Here is a 22,880-nt window from a genome sequence, read left to right as displayed (position 1 = left end):
AAGTATGTTTCTTACAAGTATCATCCCTGCAGGACGAGGAATAGCTAAACATGCTTCACTACACACCAAAGACGGCGTTACTGAATGTAAACAAACGCCTTTGGTGGACCTACATCGACTGTAATGATACCAAGTACAGGAGCGTATCTAGTCGATACTACTATGATTACATCAATATTTTCTAGCTTCACAAAATCTTATTTCGTTTTTTTACCATTTATATTATGTGTATAAAATCAGGAAGTACGTCCCTGGACGCATGAGGACTTTGAATATGACCAATGTATGATCCTGTAACGACTTGGTATCGGATCGATACCCAAATTTGTGGTATCATCCAAAACTAATATAAAGCATCCAAACAGAAGAATAAGTGATTATTACATTTTAACAGAAGTGTAGAGAGAACATGCTGAAAGAGAAAGTAAGCAGATATTAACAGTAAATGAACAAGTAGATTAATAATTCATTTCCTACCTACCACTTAATAATTTTGACAAAATAATAGAATGGAAAATGACACAATATGTTACTGCATACGTCAGCAGACTAATTAGGAGCCTTTGTTTGTTTACTTACTACTAAAAGAAAAGTTGTCTTGTATGTTTACTATTTTATTTAAGGACAAACATGCAATAAGAAACATATGTTTAATGTACCCTAAGATTTGTTGTTAAAATAAAGCCAATTATGCAATTTTTTGTGGTCCCCTTTATTTCGAAAAGTACCGAAAAGTATCGAAATACATTTTGGTACGGGTACCGGTGCATTTTTTAGTTATTTATTTACCAAATTTGTAAACAATGGCTTTATCCTTGTAACATTGGGAACACTATAATAATTCTGCCCACGTTAATCAACATTAAACTGCCTCAAGTTGTTGCTCGGATTAAATAAAATGACAAAACTTTTCTTCTACATATAAAAAGTGCAACATTAAACAGTTTCAAGTCAACTCATCATGCTTAAAGGGGAACATTATCACAATTTCAGAATGGTTGAAACCATTAAAAATCAGTTCCCAGTGGCTTATTATATTTTTCGAAGTTTTTCTCTAAATTTTACCCATCACGCAATATTCTTAAAAAAAGCTTCAAAGTGCCTGATTTTAACCATCGTTATATACACCCGTCCATTTTCCTGTGACGTCACATAGTGAAGCCAACACAAACAAACATGGCGGAAAGAACAGCAAGATATAGCGACATTAGCTCGGATTCAGACTCGGATTTCAGCGGCTTGAGCAATTCAACAGATTACGAATGTATTGAAACGGATGGTTGTAGTGTGGAGGCAGGTAGCGAAAACAAAATTGAAGAAGAAACTGAAGCTATTGAGCCATATCGGTTTGAACCGTATGCAAGCGAAACCGACGAAAACGACACGACAGCCAGCGACACGGGAGAAAGCGAGGACGAATTCGGCGATCGCCTTCTAACCAACGATTGGTATGTGTTTGTTTGGCATTAAAGGAAACTAACAACTATGAACTAGATTTACAGCATATGAAATACATTTGGCAACAACATGCACTTTGAGAGTGCAGACAGCCCAATTTTCATTAATTAATATATTCTGTAGACATACCCTCATCCGCGCTCTTTTCCTGAAAGCTGATCTGTCCAGTTTTGGAGTTGATGTCAGCAGGCCAGGGAAGCTAGGGTCGATAGCTCGCTCGTCTGCGGGAACAACCTGCCGCCATTGCTTGCCGTGCTACAGAGGTCCTTTGTCCCTGAATTGCTCACACACTCCGGCAGATTCAATGGGGGTCTGGCGGCAGATTTCTTTGACTTTATCGTTGGAAATGCATCTGCTTTGAGTGTCGCAGGATATCCACACATTCTTGCCATCTCTGTCGTAGCATAGCTTTCGTCGGTAAAGTGTGCGAAACAAACGTCCAATTTCTTGCCACTTTCGCATCTTTGGGCCACTGGTGCAACTTGAATCCGTCCCTGTTCGTGTTGTTACACCCTCCGACAACACACCGACGAGGCATGATGTCTCCAAGGTACGGAAAACAGTCGAAAAAACGGAAAATAACAGAGCTGATTTGACTCGGTGTTTGAGAAAATGGCGGATTGCTTCCCGATGTGACGTCACTTTGTGACGTCATCCCTCCGAGAGCGAATAATAGAAAGGCGTTTAATTCGCCAAAATTCACCCATTTAGAGTTTGGAAATCGGTTAAAAAAATATATGGTCTTTTTTCTGCAACATCAAGGTATATATTGATGCTTACATAGGTCTGGTGATAATGTTCCCCTTTAATTTATTACAGCATTTGGGAAGCCTGTAGTTGATTTATTATGTAAATGTTATATTTTTATCAACATGTGATTGCAGGGACCCTGCCATTCAAAACTAGGCTGCTCCATTACTAATGATTAATGTAACTATATCTAAAAAAAAATGGTACAATAGCAATAGGAGAGACTATTCATCCCTGAACACCATAGAGTTCATGTAGGCTTTATGATGCAGTTGCATTATTACATCAACTATCAGAGACAGACACTCTTCATTTAACATAATGTCCTTTTTTGCTGCTTCAACACAGCTCAATCAACACAGAGTGAAATAACAGACAGGCAGGGCTTTGCTGTCCGTAACACACACACGCGCACACACCGCAAAATGAGCTAACGGTACGCTAAAAGCGAATTAGCCTTCACCTCAAGCCAGGACTGCGAGCGAGCTGAGCTACCTTTTATATTTCTAGAAGGTCAACGGGCTCATAGTGATGTTACTAGTAGTTGACTGGGAGGTATTTTATTATAATTTGGGGAGAGTCCGGTGCCGGATGCTTACCTGCTAAACGCTAAGCACCGACTACATGTGCTCTGAATACGCACTGCTGATTGGCTGTTACCGCTCTGTTTGTAACCAATCAGATGGTTGTGTGGGTGGGACAATGCTGGGTGCTGGGTAGAGTACTGACAGAGACAGAGGCAGAAGGAAGCGGAGGCGGCTACTTAATATGTTCGTGTGGAAACTCGTTCGGTACACCTCCGAACCGAACCGAAACCCCCGTACCGAAACGGTTCAATACAAATACACGTACCGTTACACCCCTAGTATTTATTCATGGGGGTACTAAATTTTGCGTCATGTGTGTTGGTTTGACAATAAAGTTCCTTGAATCCTGCACAGTGACGTGCGGTGAGGTTGATGGCTAGTGAGGCACTGACTTCATCACAGTCAGATTTACAAACATATGAACCCTAAAGAGTATCTTATTCACCATTTGATTGGCAGCAGTTAACGGGTTATGTTTAAAAGCTCATACCAGCATTCTTCCCTGCTTGGCACTCAGCATCAAGGGTTGGAATTGGGGGTTAAATCACCAAAAATGATTCCCAGGCGCGGCGCCGCTGCTGCCCACTGCTCCCCTCATCTCCCAGGGGGAGATCAAGGGGATGGGTCAAATGCAGAGGACAAATTTCATTACACCTAGTGTGTGTGTGTGACAATCATTGGTACTTTAACTTAACTTTAACTTTACACATACAAACTGTAGCACACAAAAAAGCACATTTAATAAAAAAAACTTTATTATGGTCTTACCTTTACTTAGAAATTAAGTCCATGCGCCGCAACTAAAGCCCTCACTTAAACTTTCCACGTGCAAGATTGAATCTATTTAAAAAAGTGTAACCGAGGGTTTATAAATGTCGCCTATACTGTATGAAACTACAAAATAACTAACGCGGAGGCTCCAGTTTACACGAGGACCACTTTATTTACCTTCTTTCAAAAACCTCCGCAACGTGACATCACTTACGCTCTTAGCGCCTTCAAAATAAGAGCTCAAGGCATATACTGTATAACAGCGCATAACAGGAACTTAACATCACAAAGAGGAAAGCCCATGAAAATAGGTTACAAAAGTTATTTAATAAGAAGCCAAAAAGTGCAAAAACAATAATGTTCGTGTTGGAGGAGTTGTGAATTAGGTACACCTGCAGTCTGCAGGTGTATCTAATGTTGTGTCCCTGCAGTCATTCACAACTCTTCCAACACCAACATTATTGTTTTTGCACTTTTTGGCTTCTTATGAAATAATTTTTTAAAATAGATTCAATCTTGCACGTGGAAAGTTTAAGTGTGGGCTTTAGTTGATATAACAATTCTACGGCGGGGGTGCAGGAGGCGAGCCTCAGCCAGTGCGTCTTTTGCAGCCGTTTTATGATCGCTCAGCACAAGAAATACTTTACACACATACAGTTGTTGACAAAATACACTGTACATTATATACCTCAGCTAACTAAACTATGGAAATGTATAGTATAGTTCATATAGCAATACAGTCTCACTGCACAGCAGGCCAGCAGTTAGCCGAGTCCGCAATCCATGTTGAGGCACTGAGTGACGTGCCTCAACTGGCTGCTGTTCACCGCACCGTCTCTTCTCAGTATTTGAACGGCAAATGTGAAAATTCAGCGATTTTGAATAAAAATAATCGAAAACTGGTGAAGTTAAATGGAAAATAACTTTATAGTATAATCACTGGATACATATAACAATTTAAAATTTTTTTTTTCTTTTTACATTTTTTTTCTTTCCATGATGGCAGGTGAGGCCCGCCTCACTTGCCTCTAGTGACTGCACGTCACTGATCCTGCATATACATATACTGCATTATAAGACCAACATAATGCAAGTGGAGTAAAAAAAAACTTATTTTCAGAAAATATGGGCCATGAAAGAGGCGAAAGTTAGTTTTCAGCACTGATTTACTCGCGTGTGTATGTGTGTGTGTGTGTGTGTGTGTGTGTGTATATGTGTGTGTGTGTGTGTGTGTGTGTGTGGGTGGCTGTGTGTGTGTGGCTGTGTGAGTGAGAAGTGGCCAAAGTTGAGGCATCAGAGGTAGAAGGTGGGCGAGGTAATTGCATCTCTGGGGGTCATCATGATCTAGCCCCAAAATGAGGAAGGGTAGTGATGTCGGTGGGGAGTGACAGCTATCTCTCAGTAGGTAGTCAGGGAAGCTGGGAAAAAATGGGAAGTATTGACCCGACGGCGTACGCTTCCGCCTCTTCCCGGTCTTATCGGGCTTACAGTGGGGGATTTTGCTCCATCCCGAACAAATGGCTTTGTTTGCTCCGCCTCTTTGTTCATCACAACAGATGTGAAGAAGCGTAGACGGCGCAGCATTGATGCTTCAGCGGGCCCAGCAGCACAGGAAGACTTTGATGTGACGCAAATTAGTTTTTTTTATGTAATCAAATAGGTACAAGGGAGTTACAGTACAACAGTAGGTTTTCTGCATTATTGAGCATAATCTTAGGCACTTAGAGTTGCAAAGCCACCGCGATACTAAATAATGAAACTTTCCTGTATTATTTGATTTCTATTCATCCGTCCTTTTTTGTGCGCACTACACAAGTCACTATTTGATTTGGATATCATTCAAATTTTGTGTGTTTGTAACAGAACATAAGATCCTTTTGTGGTGTAAAAATGGTGTCTCTTTCTTTAAATTTGATGAAGTAATAGCATTTTTTCTCATCAGTTCAGCGTCAACAGATTGAACTGCAATAGCATCTATGCCAGACCTGGCATAGATTTTCAATCCGGCCCGCCGGATGTTCTACATAATTTTTTTAGACCTTTAACATCAAAACTGTCAAAAAAAAAATGACGGTAAGTCTTGAACTATAGAAAGTAGAGATGTCCGATAATGGCTTTTTTGCCGATATCCGATATTCCCATATTGTCCAACTCTTAATTACCGATTCCGATATCAACCGATACCGATAGATACAGTCGTGGAATTAACACATTATTATGCCTAATTTTGTTGTGATGCATTAAACAATGTAACAAGGTTTTCCAAAATAAATCAACTCAAGTTATGGAAAAAAATGCCAACACGGCACTGCCATATTTATTATTGAAGTCACAAAGTGCATTATTTTTTTTACATGCCTTAAAACAGCAGCTTGGAATTTGGGACATGCTCTCCTTGAGAGAGCATGAGGAGGTTGAGGTGGGCGGGGTTGGGGGGGGGCGGGGTTCTGGTAGGGGGTAGCGGCGGTGTATATTGTAGCGTCCCGGAAGAGTTAGTGCTGCAAGGGGTTCTGGGTATTTGTTCTGTTGTGTTTATGTTGTGTTACGGTGCGAACGTTCTCCCGAAATGTGTTTGTCATTCTTGTTTGGTGTGGGTTCACAGTGTGGCGTATATTTGTAACAGTGTTAAAGTTGTTTATACGGCCACCCTCAGTGTGACCTTTATGGCTGTTGATCAAGTATGCGATTGCATTCACTTGACTGGGCCGCCACGCAAAGGCAGTGCCTTTAAGGTTTATTGGCGCTCTGTACTGCTCCCTACGTCCGTGTACAAAGCGGCATTCTATAAAGTCATAAATGTTACTTTTTGAAACCGATACAGGTAATTTAGAAACCGATACCGATAATTTCCGATATTACATTTTAAAGCATTTACAGGCCGATAATATCGGAATGCCGATAGAAAGTAATTCAATGGTTGAAATCTGCGCTACGTCCCAGCAGCTCAGACGAGGAACAAAGCATAGTGGGCGGGGTTTGTTTTCAGAGCAGCCAGCCCGAAACGCATGTGCCAGAAACAGATGCGGAAGCAAATTTTTACAACAAATTTCTGCATAAAATCGCTAATATATCACATTGTAGGTGTTTATTATTGCCCTTTGCATTCATATTTTGCTTGATTGTAAAAGATGTCTATCGAGGAGCTGGTCTGAGAAGTAAAAGTTATGTTGTCAATATTCAGTGTTTTATTGTTCATAGTTAATATTGTAAATTCCTTTATTTTAATGTGCATTTTGGGTGTCCCATTCAGTAAAAAACTGTAAAATTCCATTTCGTTTTTTTTGAGGTGGTCTATCATAATTTTTTTGAATTCTATCGGACATTGTGACTTTTGCTATTAGTGTTCCGTAAAAAAGGGACCCAGATAATAATAATAATAATAATAATAATAATAATAATACATTGTATTTATAAGGCACCTTTCTGGGCACTCAAGGACACCGTACAAAATCACAACAATAAAATCAAATTGGATAAAAAAAACAACAACAACAACAACTAAGAGAAAAGAAAAGATGATTACAACGAATAAGCAGTCAGGAACAAGTGTGTTTTGAGTCTTGATTTGAAGAGGGATATTGAATCTAAGTTGCGAAGGTCTGGTGGTAAAGAGTTCCAAACACACATACTGTACAGCAGATTTTTACAGCTAAATGTGTATATATAATTTATACACACATACACATTGGCCCCCCAGACACATTATTTTCTCTCAACATGGCCCCCCGAGTCAAAATATTTGCCCAGCTCTGATCTATGCGGTAGTTCGAACACTTGGGGATACATTGTGTATGTCTACAACTACACATTTTTCTCGTTGTTACAAGTCAAAATGTAAAACCTAGACTTCATACAGTCGCTATTACGTCACTTGTAAAAAGTTTTAGCCAGCTTAGGTCTTTAGTCTTCATTAAATGTTCATTATTTGATTTCCATTTTTCAAGGATTTGTATGTGCGCAGAACACAAGTGGCAATTTTGTTTGGATATCATTCAAATTGTGTGTGTTTATAACACTACTTGAGCTCTCTATATAAAGCAAAAATTGTGTCTTTTTCTTTAATTTTGATGACGTTATGATTTTTTTCCTAGGAGTTCAGTGTCAACAGATTGAACTGCATGGCATATATGCGGTAGTTCAAACACTACATGTGGTTGTCTACAACCACATGTATTTCTCGTTGTTACAAATCTAAGTGAAAAACATGGATTTCATATAGCCCCTTTCACATTGCTTGTAAGAAGTACCGGTAATGGCCAGTTTAGATTTTTAGTCTTTGTTAAACTTTCATGTATTAATTGATTTTTAGTTATCTGCCATTGTATTTGTGCGCAGAACACAACTCGCAATTTTATTCGGATATCTTTCAAAGTTTGAGTCTTTATGCCAGTACTTCAGATCTCTGTATGGGCCAAAAATGGTGGTTCTTTCCTTCATGTTGATGAAGTTGTGACAGTCTATATTCACATACAGTTCTAGTTGCTACCAGTGCAAATCAAACACTTGGACAACGTACCTGTCAGGCTTGTAAAAAAGTTTGGGGTTTGGAATTTCAATTAATTTCATTTGAAGTACCGTATTTTTCGGACTATAAGTCACAGTTTTTTTCATAGTTTGGCCGATAACGTACACTTATTCAGCCTGTTGTTCACTATTCTTTATTTATTTTAAATTGCCTTTCAAATTTCTATTCTTGGTGTTGGGTTTTATCAAATACATTTCCCCAAAAATGCGACTTATACTTATATGTTTTTTTCCTTCTTTATTATGCATTTTCGGCAGGTGCGACTTATACTCCGGTGCGCCTTATACTCCGAAAAATACGGTATTGGCATTTGAATTGAGTTGCCTCCACTCTACAAAATGTTTGATTGGAATTAAAGGAAGTGTAATGAAAACGATTGCAATTTCAAGAAATTCCTGACTTCCAAGTAACAGAAATAATTTGTCATGTTTAAAAAATGTTGGCTTAAATACAAAAAAATAACTTATAAACATTAATAGTGAACACAAATTCACTCCATTTTGAAATTCAAGTAAAAAATTCAGGAAAACAGAATATTTTGCCATAATTCTTTCCTAATTTGAAACCTACAGTATGATGCTTTTAATCTTAATTTTAAATAAAAGGCATTGCTTACTACTTCAAAACTATCATGGTTATCATTATCACATTGTTAAACGTGTTCAGAAATGTGTCTGGTAATCATGTTAGCATTTAAGCTAGCTAGCGATTAGCACACTAGCTGTTTCTCCAGGAAATTAACAGTATCAGCATGATTTTTTTCTAAAGTGGTTTAATCAATCACGGTTTTATGATAATAAACATTTTAAATGGTAATAATAACTACCTGGAATTTTACCCCGGTTTATCATTACATCGATAATCGTTACATCTCTAGCTATAATTGAAAAATATTGTGTAAAAGAAAAAACTATTATATTTTAAACTTGTTTGCAGAAACAAAACTGAAGGTATTATGTGTACATGGGGCTCAGAGTACTAATATTTCAATGAAATATGTAATGTATGGAATATACTGTAACGTATGATTCAGGAATACACCAAAATTATCAACTGGAATTTCGTAAAACAATTGAATTTGAATTGCAATTCCATTCCGAGAATGTCGTGGCTTGTGCAGCCCTTTGAGACACTCGTGATTTAGGGCTATATAAATAAACTTTGATTGATTGATTGATTGATTGATTGATTTCCTGTTTGTAAACTAAATTCTAATTCATGGAATTGAGTTTGAATTTGGGAGACATTCTCAATTCTCCTTACAATGTTTGTAAACGCCAATGTTTTCCCGTCACTTTTCCGTGTCAGTGACGTTTCTAGTGATTTGATAAGAACAATTAGGTTGACTCGGCAATTTCTGGTCGTAAAACAGTGTAAAATGTTTTAAGTTTCCTTTTAGTACGCTGCTGGATCTTTGCCTTTTTTTTCGTAAATCTTGCATGTATTATTATTTTTTTGATACTTTTGTGCGCGAAACACCGTTTTTTTAATTTAATTTTATTATTATTTTATTTTTGTATTACTCAGTCCAACAAAATAATACACAATAATACCATAACAATACAATCCAATTCCAAAACCAAACCCAGCCCAGCAACTCTCAGAATAGCAATCAACAGAGCAATCGAGAAGACACACAAACATGACACAAAACAATACAAAAAAGAATAATATCAACAACAGTATCAATATTAATGAGAATTCCAACATAGCAGTGATTAGAAATCCCTCATTTACATTATCATCACAGCCATTTATAAAAAATAAAATAAAAACATTTAAAATAAACACACCGGTTGTTAAAATATTTGTCAAACTGTACTTAAGATCTCGACATGGGTCAACAATGGTATCACTTTCTTTCATTTTTAGTTTTGTTGTTGTTTATACCATGTGCTCAATGTCGTTTAAAAGACTCCATCGTTTAGCACGTTATCAGTATTGTAAACAAGCGTATAAAACTACTTTTTGTGCATTGAGGCGGTCTACCACCACATGCATTTTTATTTGTCACAAGTCAATTTAAATTATGCAGCATAAAACAGTGTTTTTCATTGGTTAGTAATCTCCCGATCTTTTTTCACCGATGTTTTCTTGCCGGTCCAAAGCTGATAAAAACATAGCTTTTATTGTGTGAAGCCACCTTGTGCACCATAAATACTGATGGAGGTTTGATTGGAACAGCGTGAGGCCTCTTTCTTGCGAAAAATAAAATGGTATTTTTTTTTCTTTCTTTTTGTCGTTTAAGAGGAGGCTGATGTGTTCCACAAGCACTCAGCGGTGTAGACTCATTCCCTCCCTCCGTGGCGGCTATATTGTATCTTTTTTTTTCAAGTGCCAGCGAGGCCGAGAGAGTGTTAGGAGACACCCCCTGGATTTTGTTCAGCGAGGTCGCTGCAGGTGCGAAAGCCGCGAGACTGAAGAGAAAAGACGCCGTGGTTTGATAAAAGCTTTTCTCTCTTGTGTTTTTCGTGAAATGAAGACCGACTTTGGTATTTCTTCTGCTGGGAATTGGCTTGTTCCAGATGCCAAATAGAACAGCTGCCTCATCTTTCTGAATTATTGTTTTTCATTAAAAAAGGAAATAGAGGTAGAAACAATAAAGCCAAACCAGAGACGCCCTTTCCTCACGTTTTATGCAAATAATGGGAGTGTAAGGACAATTCTTAACAAGTAGCGCCAAATTTATTTGTGGCAGTCCACATTTATCACTGGTGAGCCGCCACCAATAAATGAAAGAATGGTAAAACACTGACAAATTATCTGACACTTTTATTACCATATGTTCAAAAGCCATTTAGGGCTACACTGAATAGAAAACTTTAATGTTATAAGGATAATATGTAATATTACAATACATTTTATTTTTTTTCACGAGAAGATTTGTAAAAAACTAAGTTTTCTTATAATAGTACAACTTTGTTGACGTAAAGAATGTAACTCAAATACTTTTCCAATTTCAACTTTTAATTGGAATATTACTGTCATGACTTGGTCCTTGGGTTTAGTTTTTCCAGAAGGCAACGGAAAGTTGGCTCGGGCGAGACGGGAATGTAAGTACATAATTTATTACTATCAAAAAAGTACAAACGAAAAGCGCGCACAGGGGCAGAGAACAAACTATGAAACCAAAAAGACTATAGCACAAAGGCAGAAACTGTGAACAATGAAACACACTAACTGTGGTATTAATAAACAAAAACTTACTTGGCATGGACTAAAGGAGCAGCATGAACGATGGACATGAAAACAAGTGTCAGGAATGTGCAGAGCATAAATGTGGGATGTCGCCAGAAAGACAAACTGAAAACAATGAACTTAAATACAACAGACATGATTAGTGAAAACAGGTGCGTGACTCAAAACGTGAAACAGGTGCGTGACGTGACAGGTGAAAACTAATGGTTGCTATGGTGACAAAACAAACCAAAAGAGCATAAAAAGTCCAAAAACAAAACCGAACATGACTAAAACAAAACATGATCACACAGACATGACAATTACTATATTCTGATAAATATTGCACCCTTTCTCACACTTTTATGACAATATTCTAATTATTGTTTTTGTATGTGCTCTAATTGTATAACTTTCATAAATACCTTATAAATGAATAACTCGAGTGGCAGAGAGAGGCTGATTTCTACAGCAAAGAACAGCTAGAACAGTGATATTATATCGAATAGGGGTGATAGGGTGATGGGTCAAATGCAGAGAATAGTTTCGCCACACCTAGTGTGTGTGTGACAATCATTGGCACTTTAACTTTAATAAGTGGATGTTTTTTTAATCTTCTGCCTTTATATTTTGCCGTGTTTGTTGCATCTTTGTTGTTGTTGCTCAATTATAAAATATGTTGATCAAGCAGGTGGTCTGGGAAGTACAGGAGCAACGTTTATATATTATCAATATTCAATGTTTTATTGTTCATAGTCAATATTGTAAATCACGCATTGTATATTGCATCATTTTTCACAGTTTTATTAAAATATTCTAATTATTGTTTTAGTACAGGGGTCGGGAACCTTTTTGACTGAGAGAGCCATGAAAGCCAAATATTTTAAAATGTATTTCCGTGAGAGCCACATCATATTTTTTAACACTGAATACAACTCAATACGGGCAGCACGGTGGTAGAGGGGTTAGTGCATCTGCCTCACAATACGAAGGTCCAGGGTTCGATCCTGTGCTCGGGATCTTTCTGTGTGGAGTTTGCATGTTCTCCCCGTGACTGCGTGGGTTCCCTCCGGGTACTCCGGCTTCCTCCCACCCCCAAAGACATGCACCTGGGGATAGGTTGATTGGCAACACTAAATTGGCCCTAGTGTGTGAATGTGAGTGTGAATGTTGTCTGTCTATCTGTGTTGGCCCTGTGATGAGGTGGCGACTTGTCCGGGGTGTATCCCGCCTTCCGCCGGATTGTAGCTGAGATAGGCTCCAGCGACCCCAAAAAGGGATAAGTGGTGGGAAATGGATGGATGAATGGACAACTAAATGCGTGCATTTTTTAAGTAAGACCAACATTTTTAGAGTATAATAAGTCTCTAATTATTTTTAATAACATTGTTATTTCTTGAACAGGTGCGGTACAAAACGAATGGATGGATTAAAATGCATGAGAATGTTTTATATTTTGAACGTTATTTTCAACATCGTGATTACCAGCGGAATTATTCATTACTTATCGTGTTAAGCAATGTCAGCTAAGATTTATCTGAGAGCCAGATGCGGTCATCAAAAGAGCCACATCTGGCTCGAGAGCCATAGGTTCCTTACCCCTGTTTTAGTAGGTGCTCTAATTGTATAACTTTAATAAACACCTTACTAAAACAATAATTAGAATATTTTAATATATTATATATATATATGAAATATACAATGCGTGATTTACAATATTTACTATGAACAATAAAACATTGAATACTGAGAATAAATAAACGTTGCTCCTGTACTTCCCAGACCACCTGCTTGATCGACATATTTTATAATTGAGCAGGAACAACAAAGATGCAACAAACATGTGTCAGAGTAAATATAATAGAACAATAATAAAATATGATGATGATTCAGTAATTGTTAGGTTGTTATTTGGAGATGAAAGCTGCCAAATATTTACGATTGGACTTATCAAAAACAAAAGACATGCTGGTTGACTTTAGGAAAAGACCCCAATTGAAGCAACCTTCTGTGATTAAAAACCAGGTCATTGAAAAATGTGCAAAAGTATAAATTCCTTGGGACTACAGTTGAGGAACTAAAATTTGAAGCAAACTGTGATGCGGTGTGTCAAAAGCCTCACCAGCATTTGTACCGTCTGAGAAAATTGTCTCATTTTAATGTTGACAAGACCGTCATGATCATGTTTTACTGTGCTTTTCGTAGAACCCGTTTTGTCTTTCTCCTCGGTCTCATGGTTCAGTCACCTGTCTTTAAAGGACAATAATTCCCTAAATGAAATCGTTAAAGTGTCAGGTAAATTCATTGGTGAGTCTCAGCTGTCTCCATTTTAACTGAGGTATCTCACTACTTACACAGCCATTTTCAGCTTCTTCCATCTAGATGGAGGTTTTTAGTCCCAAAAGGCAAAACAAAACGATACAGATGCAGTTTTGTCCCCGCTGCCGCTCACAGAACTAAACAAGTTGCAGTCCCTCTTTTTGTTTTGGTGTAATTTGTTCTTTTGTTTATGTTTTTTTTATTCTGGCTTGTCCCAAATCTTATCCGATAGGGTTTGTATGTGTTGTATTCTTTTTATAGGGAACTTTGAGTACATTTACAATTGTATAGTCTTACCAATGTTTGTAATGTTTGTTATGTGGTAAATATTTGTATTGCATGTCTAAGACTTTACTTTTTTCTATATCAATCAATCAATCAAACTTTATTTATAAAGCACTTTTCATACATGAAAGAAATGCAACGCAAAGTGCTTTACAGAGTTAAAAACAATACCCCGGTAACCCATATCCCCCATTATGACATACGTACGCACGGACACAGATACCAAACACAAACACACACACACACACAACATACACATACATGCAACTATATGGACCAATGATTGCATGGCTGAGTACAGAGGAGACATGTGAGTAAACACTATCACAGGAGCCATCTGCACCAGAGGGTCATCAGACCATGGCCATCAGGACGCTGACACAAAAGCGCCCCCGCAAGCACGGCCGATAACCCCTGAGGCAGATGGCTCATCTGAGGAAGGTTGGAAAATAAAAATAATAAAACTTGTAAAATAGTAAGAACCATGAGTCGAGATAAAGAATAAAATACAAGCAAGACATATGAAGATTAATAGAAAAAGTAAAATGAATATACAGTAAATAAATAAATAGAACTCAATAAAATCTTGCATAACTAATAGGATAAAAAGTAAAATACAAAATACTTCCAGGGGGCGGTTACCCACATATGCGGTCCTCTCCAAGGTTTGTACCGAGGATGTCGTTGTGGCTTGGGCAGCCCTTTGAGACACCTGTGATTTAGGGCTATATAAATAAACATTGATTGATTGATTGATAAAATAATTAACATTAGTTAAAGACAAATCAAAATGGTGGGTCTTAAGCCTGCTCTTAAAAACATGAACGTTCTCCGCAGCCCTGAGGTCCTCCGGCAAACTTTTCCATAGACGGGGGCCATAATGGTGGACAGATGCCATCCCGTGACTTTGTGTCCTGAGTTTTGGAATAATTAGTAAATGAGTGCCGGAGGATCATAGGGTCAAAGCAAATATGAAAGATAAGAAGGCCCAATACCATAAACATATTTATAAACCATAAGAAGAACCTTAAAATTGATCTTGAAACACAACTGGAAGCCAATGCAGAGAGATTTTAAAACTGGTGTAATGTGAGCCCGCCTTCTGGTCTTCGTCAGGACACATGCCGCTGAATTTTGGAGTAATTTCAAAGGTTTAATAACCTTTTTAAGAAGACCAGACAGCAGGGCGTAACAATAATCTATCCAACTTGTAATAAAAGCATGCATTAGCGTCTCTGTGTTGCCCTGAGAGAGAATTGGGCGAACTCTGTCTTAAAGGATGCTGGCTGCAAAACAAGTTTACCTTTGGGTACTAATAAAGTAACCTAACCTAATTGACAATATGAATTTACAATTATAATTCAAGATTATATTTGTGAAGTAAAGGGGTGTTAAACTCATTTTGGCTCAGGGACCGCATGGAGGAAAATCTCTTCGCACGTTAGCCGGACTAGTAAAATCATGGCATAATAACTTAAAAATACAACAACAACTTCAGATTGTTTTCTTTGTTTTACTTCCGCCCAAAATAAAACCAGCACATTCTGAAAATGTACACATCACAAATAAAACTTTTGAAAAAACACTTCAAGTCCGTTGAACATTCTGAGGAAAAAATTGTTGCAGTTTCAAAAACACCATAAAGAACACAATTCACTTAGACTTAATCTCAGTGTATCTACAAAGCAGCTAAACTTCAAGTCACAGCCCATCTAGGATGGAACAAAATAAAGCATAAATAAAAACGCTTCTACGTATCAACTACATCATTTGTCATTTCCACAGTTCACTGTCTTTAAATTTCCACAGAAGACAATAATTTCCACAGAACAATATCAATGTGCGGTGTCTAATGCAGCATTTTAAATGGGGTTACCAATTGTTTATTTTACTCCTGTTTGTTTTACGTTTTTACGTCGAGGGAGAGGAGTTGCTGCCCCGCTTTACCGTGTACCTCTTGCTTGGTATGTTTGCTCGCCCCGGTATAAGCTATTTGCTTGCCTAACAGAATTGCTATTGCAACATCTAGTGGACAACTTTTATTTAGAACAGCAGTTTCTTTAATTGAAAAATGCAGCTCAATTTTACACAAACTCATATCGTGGGCCGGATTGCTCCTTCCTCTAAACTAAGTTAATGGGTACTTTAAGATGAAGCTGCTCCACTCCCGTCCTGTGGGCGGCGGGCATGTAGTGAAGTGAAGTGAATTATATTTATATAGCGCTTTTTCTCTAGTGACTCAAAGCGCTTTACATAGTGAAACCCAATATCTAAGTTACATGTAAACCAGTGTGGGTGGCACTGGGAGCAGGTGGGTAAAGTGTCTTGCCCAAGGACACAACGGCAGTGGCTAGGATGGCGGGAGCGGGGATCGAACCTGGAACCCTCAAGTTGCTGGCGCGGCCACTCTACCAACCGAGCTATACCGCCCCGGTATATTTAAATTGCAATATTTTCTCGGAGTATTACAATACCAATACTCCTACTTTCCTACATGCTGCAAATTCGAATATATCAGAAAACTCCAGCAAAGTCAGAAAGAAACTGTTTCAGTATGCAAATGTAAACCAAAAAAATACTGTAACACTCCAATAGTGGTCCTCCGAAGAAAAAACGAATACAAGTGAATACTCGGCGACAACACGATACAGTCCATCAGCTCAAAAAAAAGCACTATTGACACTAACCCTCTTTTAGTGGCTAGACTGTATTTTCTGGTTATTGGCTGAGGACAGTTTGGGGTATCTAACTGTGTGCTGATGTGACGCTGAATGAGAGGAAAATCCAAATTGAATTGAAGTCAGTGGCAGTCAAATAAAAAGGCTTCTGCGAACGGATGTTCTACTACGATGCCGGATTAATGTGTCCGCCTTCATTTCCTGCACATTAGCACAGAGTGACTTTGGCATTTTTTCATCTTCTTTTTGCATGAATTTTGGATGTTTTTTCCCTGCGTGCGTGTGTGTGTGTGTGTGTGTGTGTGTGTGTGTGTCAAACAGTCCAAAAAAAAAACATGCTGAATATTTCCGTGGTGCCAGTTTCTCCCATCACCCACATTTTGCATCTGTTTCTCAGCCAAATATGTGATTACACGTTCTGCCCTGCCGTTCTTTGGCTCCGCCTACGCGCTCGTCCGTAAACACACCGCAAGCAAAGTTTAAACAAGTTTTAAAAAGGTGACAGCTCGCCTTGATTATCGACTGCCGCGTGACTCGGGCCAACAAATCAGTCGTAACCGACCGCGTCAACGTCGACAATCAGCCGATGAGGAAGCGTGGGCATCAATTGACGGCTGTCGTTTTTTTTCCCCCTCCTTTCGACATTTAATTAAATCTAAAACGTCTGCTGTGTCGATGCTCCTCCCGCAGGGCCTGAACCAGATGAGGAAGGTCGCTCAGGTCGGGCAAGATGGCGTTCTGAGGACCGACTGGCACGACTACGCCGCCATGAGAAGGGACGCCGCTCGTGTCGGTGAGGAATTCGATTGCCTTGTTTTGTTTTTTGTTTTAATAGTATGGGAAGGTTTGTCAAAATGTTCTGAACTCCTGTTTCCATGCCGGTGTTATATTGAGCAGAAAAATGTTGATGTAGCAAACTAGTTAAGACTGAATGAATAGCGCCTCTGCTGGTTGCAGCCAAGTACTTTAATTGTTTCAAGACACGATTAATTACGTAATTACACTACAAAATTCGATATTACGCGGCCCAATATAACAGGATATTCTATATAACCCGATCCTGCCATGAACCACGACACAAGCAGTCCGACAAAGCCTTTACTTGTGCAAAGCTGGACAGTATGAAGTAATTTACAAAATGTAAGAGCCTTGGAGCTAGCAGCTACACAACAGATAAGCACACAAGCTAGACATGCGTAGTAAGTGTCTTTAATTGAACCACATTTGTCAATATAAACAAGTATTAAAGGCCTACTGAAATGCGATTTTCTTATTTAAACGGAGATAAAAGGTCCATTCTATGTGTCATACTTGATCATTTCGCGATATTGCCATATTTTTGCTGAAAGGATTTAGTTGAGAACATCGACAATAAAATTTGCAACTTTTGGTCGCTGATAAAAAACCTTGCCTGTACCGGAAGTAGCAGACGAGTAGCGTGACGTCACAGGTTGTGGAGCTCCTCACATCTGCACATTGTTTACAATCATGGCCACCAGCAGCGAGAGCGATTCGGACCGAGAAAGCGACGATTTCCCCATTAATTTGAGCAAAGATGAAAGATTTGTGGATGAGGAAAGTGAGAGTGAAGGACTAGAGGGCAGTGGGAGCGATTCAGATAGGGAAGATGCTGTGAGAGGCGGGTGGGACCTGATATTCAGCTGGGAATGACTAAAACAGTAAATAAACACAAGACATATATATACTCTATTAGCCACAACACAACCAGGCTTATATTAAATATGCCACAAATTAATCCCGCATAACAAACACCTCCCCCCTCCCGTCCATATAACCCGCCAATACAACTCAAACACCTGCACAACACACTCAATCCCACAGCCCAAAGTACAGTTCACCTCCCCAAAGTTCATACAGCACATATATTTCCCCGAAGTCCCCAAAGTTACGTACGTGACATGCACATAGCGGCACGCACGTACGGGCAAGCGATCAAATGTTTGGAATCCGCAGCTGCATGCGTACTCACGGTACCGCGTCTGCGCATCCAACTCAAAGTCCTCCTGGTAAGAGTCTCTGTTGTCCCAAATCTCCACAGGCCAATGGTAAAGCTTGACTGTCATCTTTCGGGAATGTAAACAATGAAAAACCGGCTGTGTTATCCGGCACAACAGTCAGGGGGTGCATTCTACGGCGGGGGTGCGTTATCCTGCACAACACCTGCCGCAATACACCGCTTCCCACCTACAGCTTTCTTCTTTGCTGTCTCCATTGTTCATTGAACAAATTGCGAAAGATTCACCAACACAGATGTCCAGAATACTGTGGAATTTTGCGATGAAAACAGACGACTTAATAGCTGGCCACCATGCTGTCCCAAAATGTCCTTCACAATCCGTGACGTCATGCGCAGGCGTCATCAGACCGAGACGTTTTCAGCAGGATATTTTGCGCGAAATTTAAAATTGCACTTTAGTAAGCTAACCCGGCCGTATTGGCATGTGTTGCAATGTTAAGATTTCATCATTGATATATAAACTATCAGACTGCGTGGTCGGTAGTAGTGGGTTTCAGTAGGCTTTTAAATAATTCTAGTTGCAAATAATTTACACATACAAAGTCTACAAGGCAGAAGTGAATTAGAACTGCTCACATCATTTATCTTACTGCATCATGAGCTTAACTGAATGAATTAGTGTTGCCACTAGGTGTTGCAAAAAATATTACCACCCCACTTCAACCTAAAGACAGCATACGTCCATTCTAAATGGTACATTATAAATATGCTAGTGTTTTAAAATACAATCATCATAAATAAATGTATCAATCAAATAAAGTAAAACTTCTCACTACCTTTGAAGACCCATACTGTACTCCTGGTGGTGTTGTATAGGCAGTGCTGGAATTCTTAATAGCAGAAAATGTACAATTTATGAAGGTTTCACTGTATCGTGGTAACACACTGTGTGAATCAATGCACCCTCACAGTTAGGAGTTCATCATTAAAAATGTTTCATCCATTGTGATCATTGATTCTGCTTCTCATCCGATCTGGTAAGACCACCTTTTGACATGTTTATTGTGTATGAAGCAGTCTTTGTTTTGTTAGTAAGAGATGTTGAGCTGCCCAGTGAGACGGTATCTCCATCTAAATTGATTTACATTAAATAGAGAAACCATCCATATGCCTCCAGATGTCTGATATATTCATGTATGACGCAGGAGGGTAGAGGTTACACCAAACAATCAATTCCGTGAGATGTTTAGACACACTGGTGAGCAACTTGGAGAGCTAGAAAGCGTTAACAATAACAAAATATTTCTTGGATGTCAGATTAGCCCCGAGGCCAGTGGCATCCATCCATGCGGCGCAAAACAGAATGTTAATTAGGAGGAGTTGATCTCTGCAATGAGCTAATAAAGCGAGGGCTTGCATTCCGGAGGAACGCAAGCAGATTATTTCTGCTTCATAGACCAAGAACTCCTCCGACTGTAGATCAGTGATGAGTGGCTAATGGAAGACGCTGAGCTCGAACAATTCTAAGTTGCTGTTTTTCCACAGGTGATGGCGAACAGGGTAAACCGTTTCCGATATCCGACGCCGATCGGGTGGACCTGGCCTACAGGGAAAACGGTTTCAACATCTACGTCAGCGACCGCATCTCACTCAACCGCTCTCTGCCGGACATCCGCCATGCAAAGTAAGCTATGTAGATGTCAATTACGATGATGCGACTTCATAGGGGACTATTTTCAGGCACGCTAGCTCATCTAAATGTTCTATTATAACTATTGTTGTTACGGTTGTTGAAGTGGTTTGTCAAAGGATTTCAGGTTTTATTTTTTAAATCTTAATCTTGATGATTCGTATGTAGTTTTGACGCTTTCACAAGTAGATTTAAAAACAACACCATCAATGTTTTAAATTTTATAATCTATTTTTCAAATATTGGATCGGATCAGAGCCAAAAAGTGTTGATCGGGACATCCCTTTTAGTTACCACTGATGTCATATGAGCAGATCTTTTCACATTTTCAAAGCTCCCATCGTTGTGTTTCTCCAATTTCTGTTCTAAACTTTTTACTATATCCAATTGAATTTCACCTTTTTACTTTTTCATTACTTTCTCTTTGACACAAAGGTCCACTAAAAAGAATAAAAGTGATTTTGAAATGGGAAGAAATGCAAATGCCATACCCATCAAACATCGCAGCACAAAATGGCGCAACACAAAATGCTGAAACAGAAAATCCCTTAACAAAAAACGGTGTAATATAAAAAGTTTAACACGACGTGCCATAACACGATACGCCGTAACACGATACGCCGTAACACGATACGCCGTAATACGATACGCCGTAACATGATATGCCGTAACACGATATGCCGTAACACGATATGCCGTAACACGACATACCATAACATGGCACGTCGTAACACGAAAGGTCGTAACACGAAAGGTCGTAACACGAAACGTCGTAACACGAAACGTCGTAACACGAAACGCCACAACACAAAACCCCTTAACAGAAAACGGCGTAATACAAAAAGTTTTAACACGAAGCGCCATAGCACGACGTGCCGTAACATGGGACGCCATAACACGATACGCCGTAACATGATATGCCGTAACACGACGTGCCGTAACTCCACACGCCGTAACACGGCACATCGTAACATGAAACGTCTTAACACGAAATGCCACAACACAAAACCCTTTAACACAAAACGGCGTAACACAAAGCGTAACATGAAGCGCCGTAACATGACGTGCCGTAACATGACGTGCCGTAACATGACGTGCCGTAACATGACGTGCCGTGACATGAGACGCCGTAACACCACACGCCATAACACCACACGCCATAACACCACACGCCGTAACACCACACGCCGTAACACGAATTGTCGCAGCACAGATTTACGCAACATGAATTCCGTAGCATGAAATTGCATAACATGAAACGTTGTAACACGAAACTGCATAACACAAATCGCCACAACACAAACTGCCGTAATGCAAACCACTGCAACAGAAACAACCACAACACAAAATGCAGCAACACAAAACACCTCAACACAAAACACTGTAAAACAAAACGCTGCAACACAAGCTCCGCAACACAAATATTGCAACACAAATGCTGCAACACAATGACGAAGCAGCGTATCATGAAATGGCGTAACAAAAAACATCGTAACAAGAAATGCCGCAATACCAAACGGCATAACATCAAACACTGCAACACTGAAAGTCGTAACACCAAACACCCTAATGCAAAATGCCGTAACATAAAATGTCGCAACACCAAACGCTGCAACACAAAACATCGCAACACGAAACGCCAAAACACAAACGCATAGCAAATGCACCGCAAACATTGCAACACAAGCTCCGCAACACAAATATTGCAACACAAATGCTGCAACACAATGACGAAGCAGCGTATCATGAAATGGCGTAACAAAAAACATCGTAACAAGAAATGCCGCAATACCAAACGGCGTAATATCAAACACTGCAACACTAAAAGTCGTAACACCAAACACCCTTTTACAAAATGCCGTAACATAAAATGTCGCAACACCAAACGCTGCAACACAAAACATCGCAACACGAAACGCCAAAACACAAACGCATAGCAAATGCACCGCAAACATTGCAACACAAGCTCCGCAACACAAATATTGCAACACAAATGCTGCAACACAATGACGAAGCAGCGTATTATGAAATGGCGTAACAAAAAACATCGTAACAAGAAATGCCGCAATACGAAACGGCGTAACATCAAACACTGCAACACTAAAAGTCGTAACACCAAACACCCTAATACAAATTGCCGTAACATAAAATGTCGCAACACCAAACGCTGCAACACAAAACATTGCAACACAAAACATCGTAACACGAAACGCCAAAACACAAACGCACCGCAAACATTGAAACACAATCACGAAGCGGTGCAATACAAAACGCACTAACACAAAACGCCGTAACAAGACACGCCACAACACATACCGTCCCAACACAAACCGTCTCAACATGAAACGCCACCGCAACAAAAAATGCCATAACACCAAAAGCCGTAACACGAAACACCGTACTACAAAATGCCCTAACACGAAATGCCGCCACACCAAACAGCATAACATCAAACGCCGCAACACGAAAAGTTGTAAGATCAAACGCTGCAACACGAAACACTGTAACACAAAATGCCCCGACATTGAATGCCGCGACACCAAACGCCATAACACCAAAACGCCGCAACACCAAACGCCGCAACACGAAACACCGTAACACAAAACGCTCTAACATGAAATGCTGCAACACCAAACAACGCAACACCAAACGCCGCAACACT

General features: G+C 39.4%; 1 protein-coding gene across 2 annotated transcripts in view; it reads left to right on the top strand.

The window, feature by feature from the left end:
- The window catches only part of LOC133607760 (polypeptide N-acetylgalactosaminyltransferase 10-like), a 127,187-nt gene that overhangs the window by 26,734 nt on the left and 77,573 nt on the right, over positions 1-22,880 (top strand). For both annotated transcript variants that reach the window (XM_061962700.2, XM_061962699.2), the window contains exons 2-3: positions 17,241-17,343; positions 20,074-20,212. In XM_061962700.2, the coding sequence (XP_061818684.2) occupies positions 17,241-17,343; positions 20,074-20,212 (242 nt within the window). The remainder of the gene's footprint in view (positions 1-17,240; positions 17,344-20,073; positions 20,213-22,880) is intronic.

Source organism: Nerophis lumbriciformis, linkage group LG09 (genome assembly GCF_033978685.3).
Source record: "Nerophis lumbriciformis linkage group LG09, RoL_Nlum_v2.1, whole genome shotgun sequence".
Taxonomy (NCBI): Eukaryota; Metazoa; Chordata; class Actinopteri; order Syngnathiformes; family Syngnathidae; genus Nerophis; species Nerophis lumbriciformis.
The sequence above is the reverse complement of the archived record's forward strand: the minus strand, read 5'-3'. Positions and strand labels throughout refer to the sequence as shown.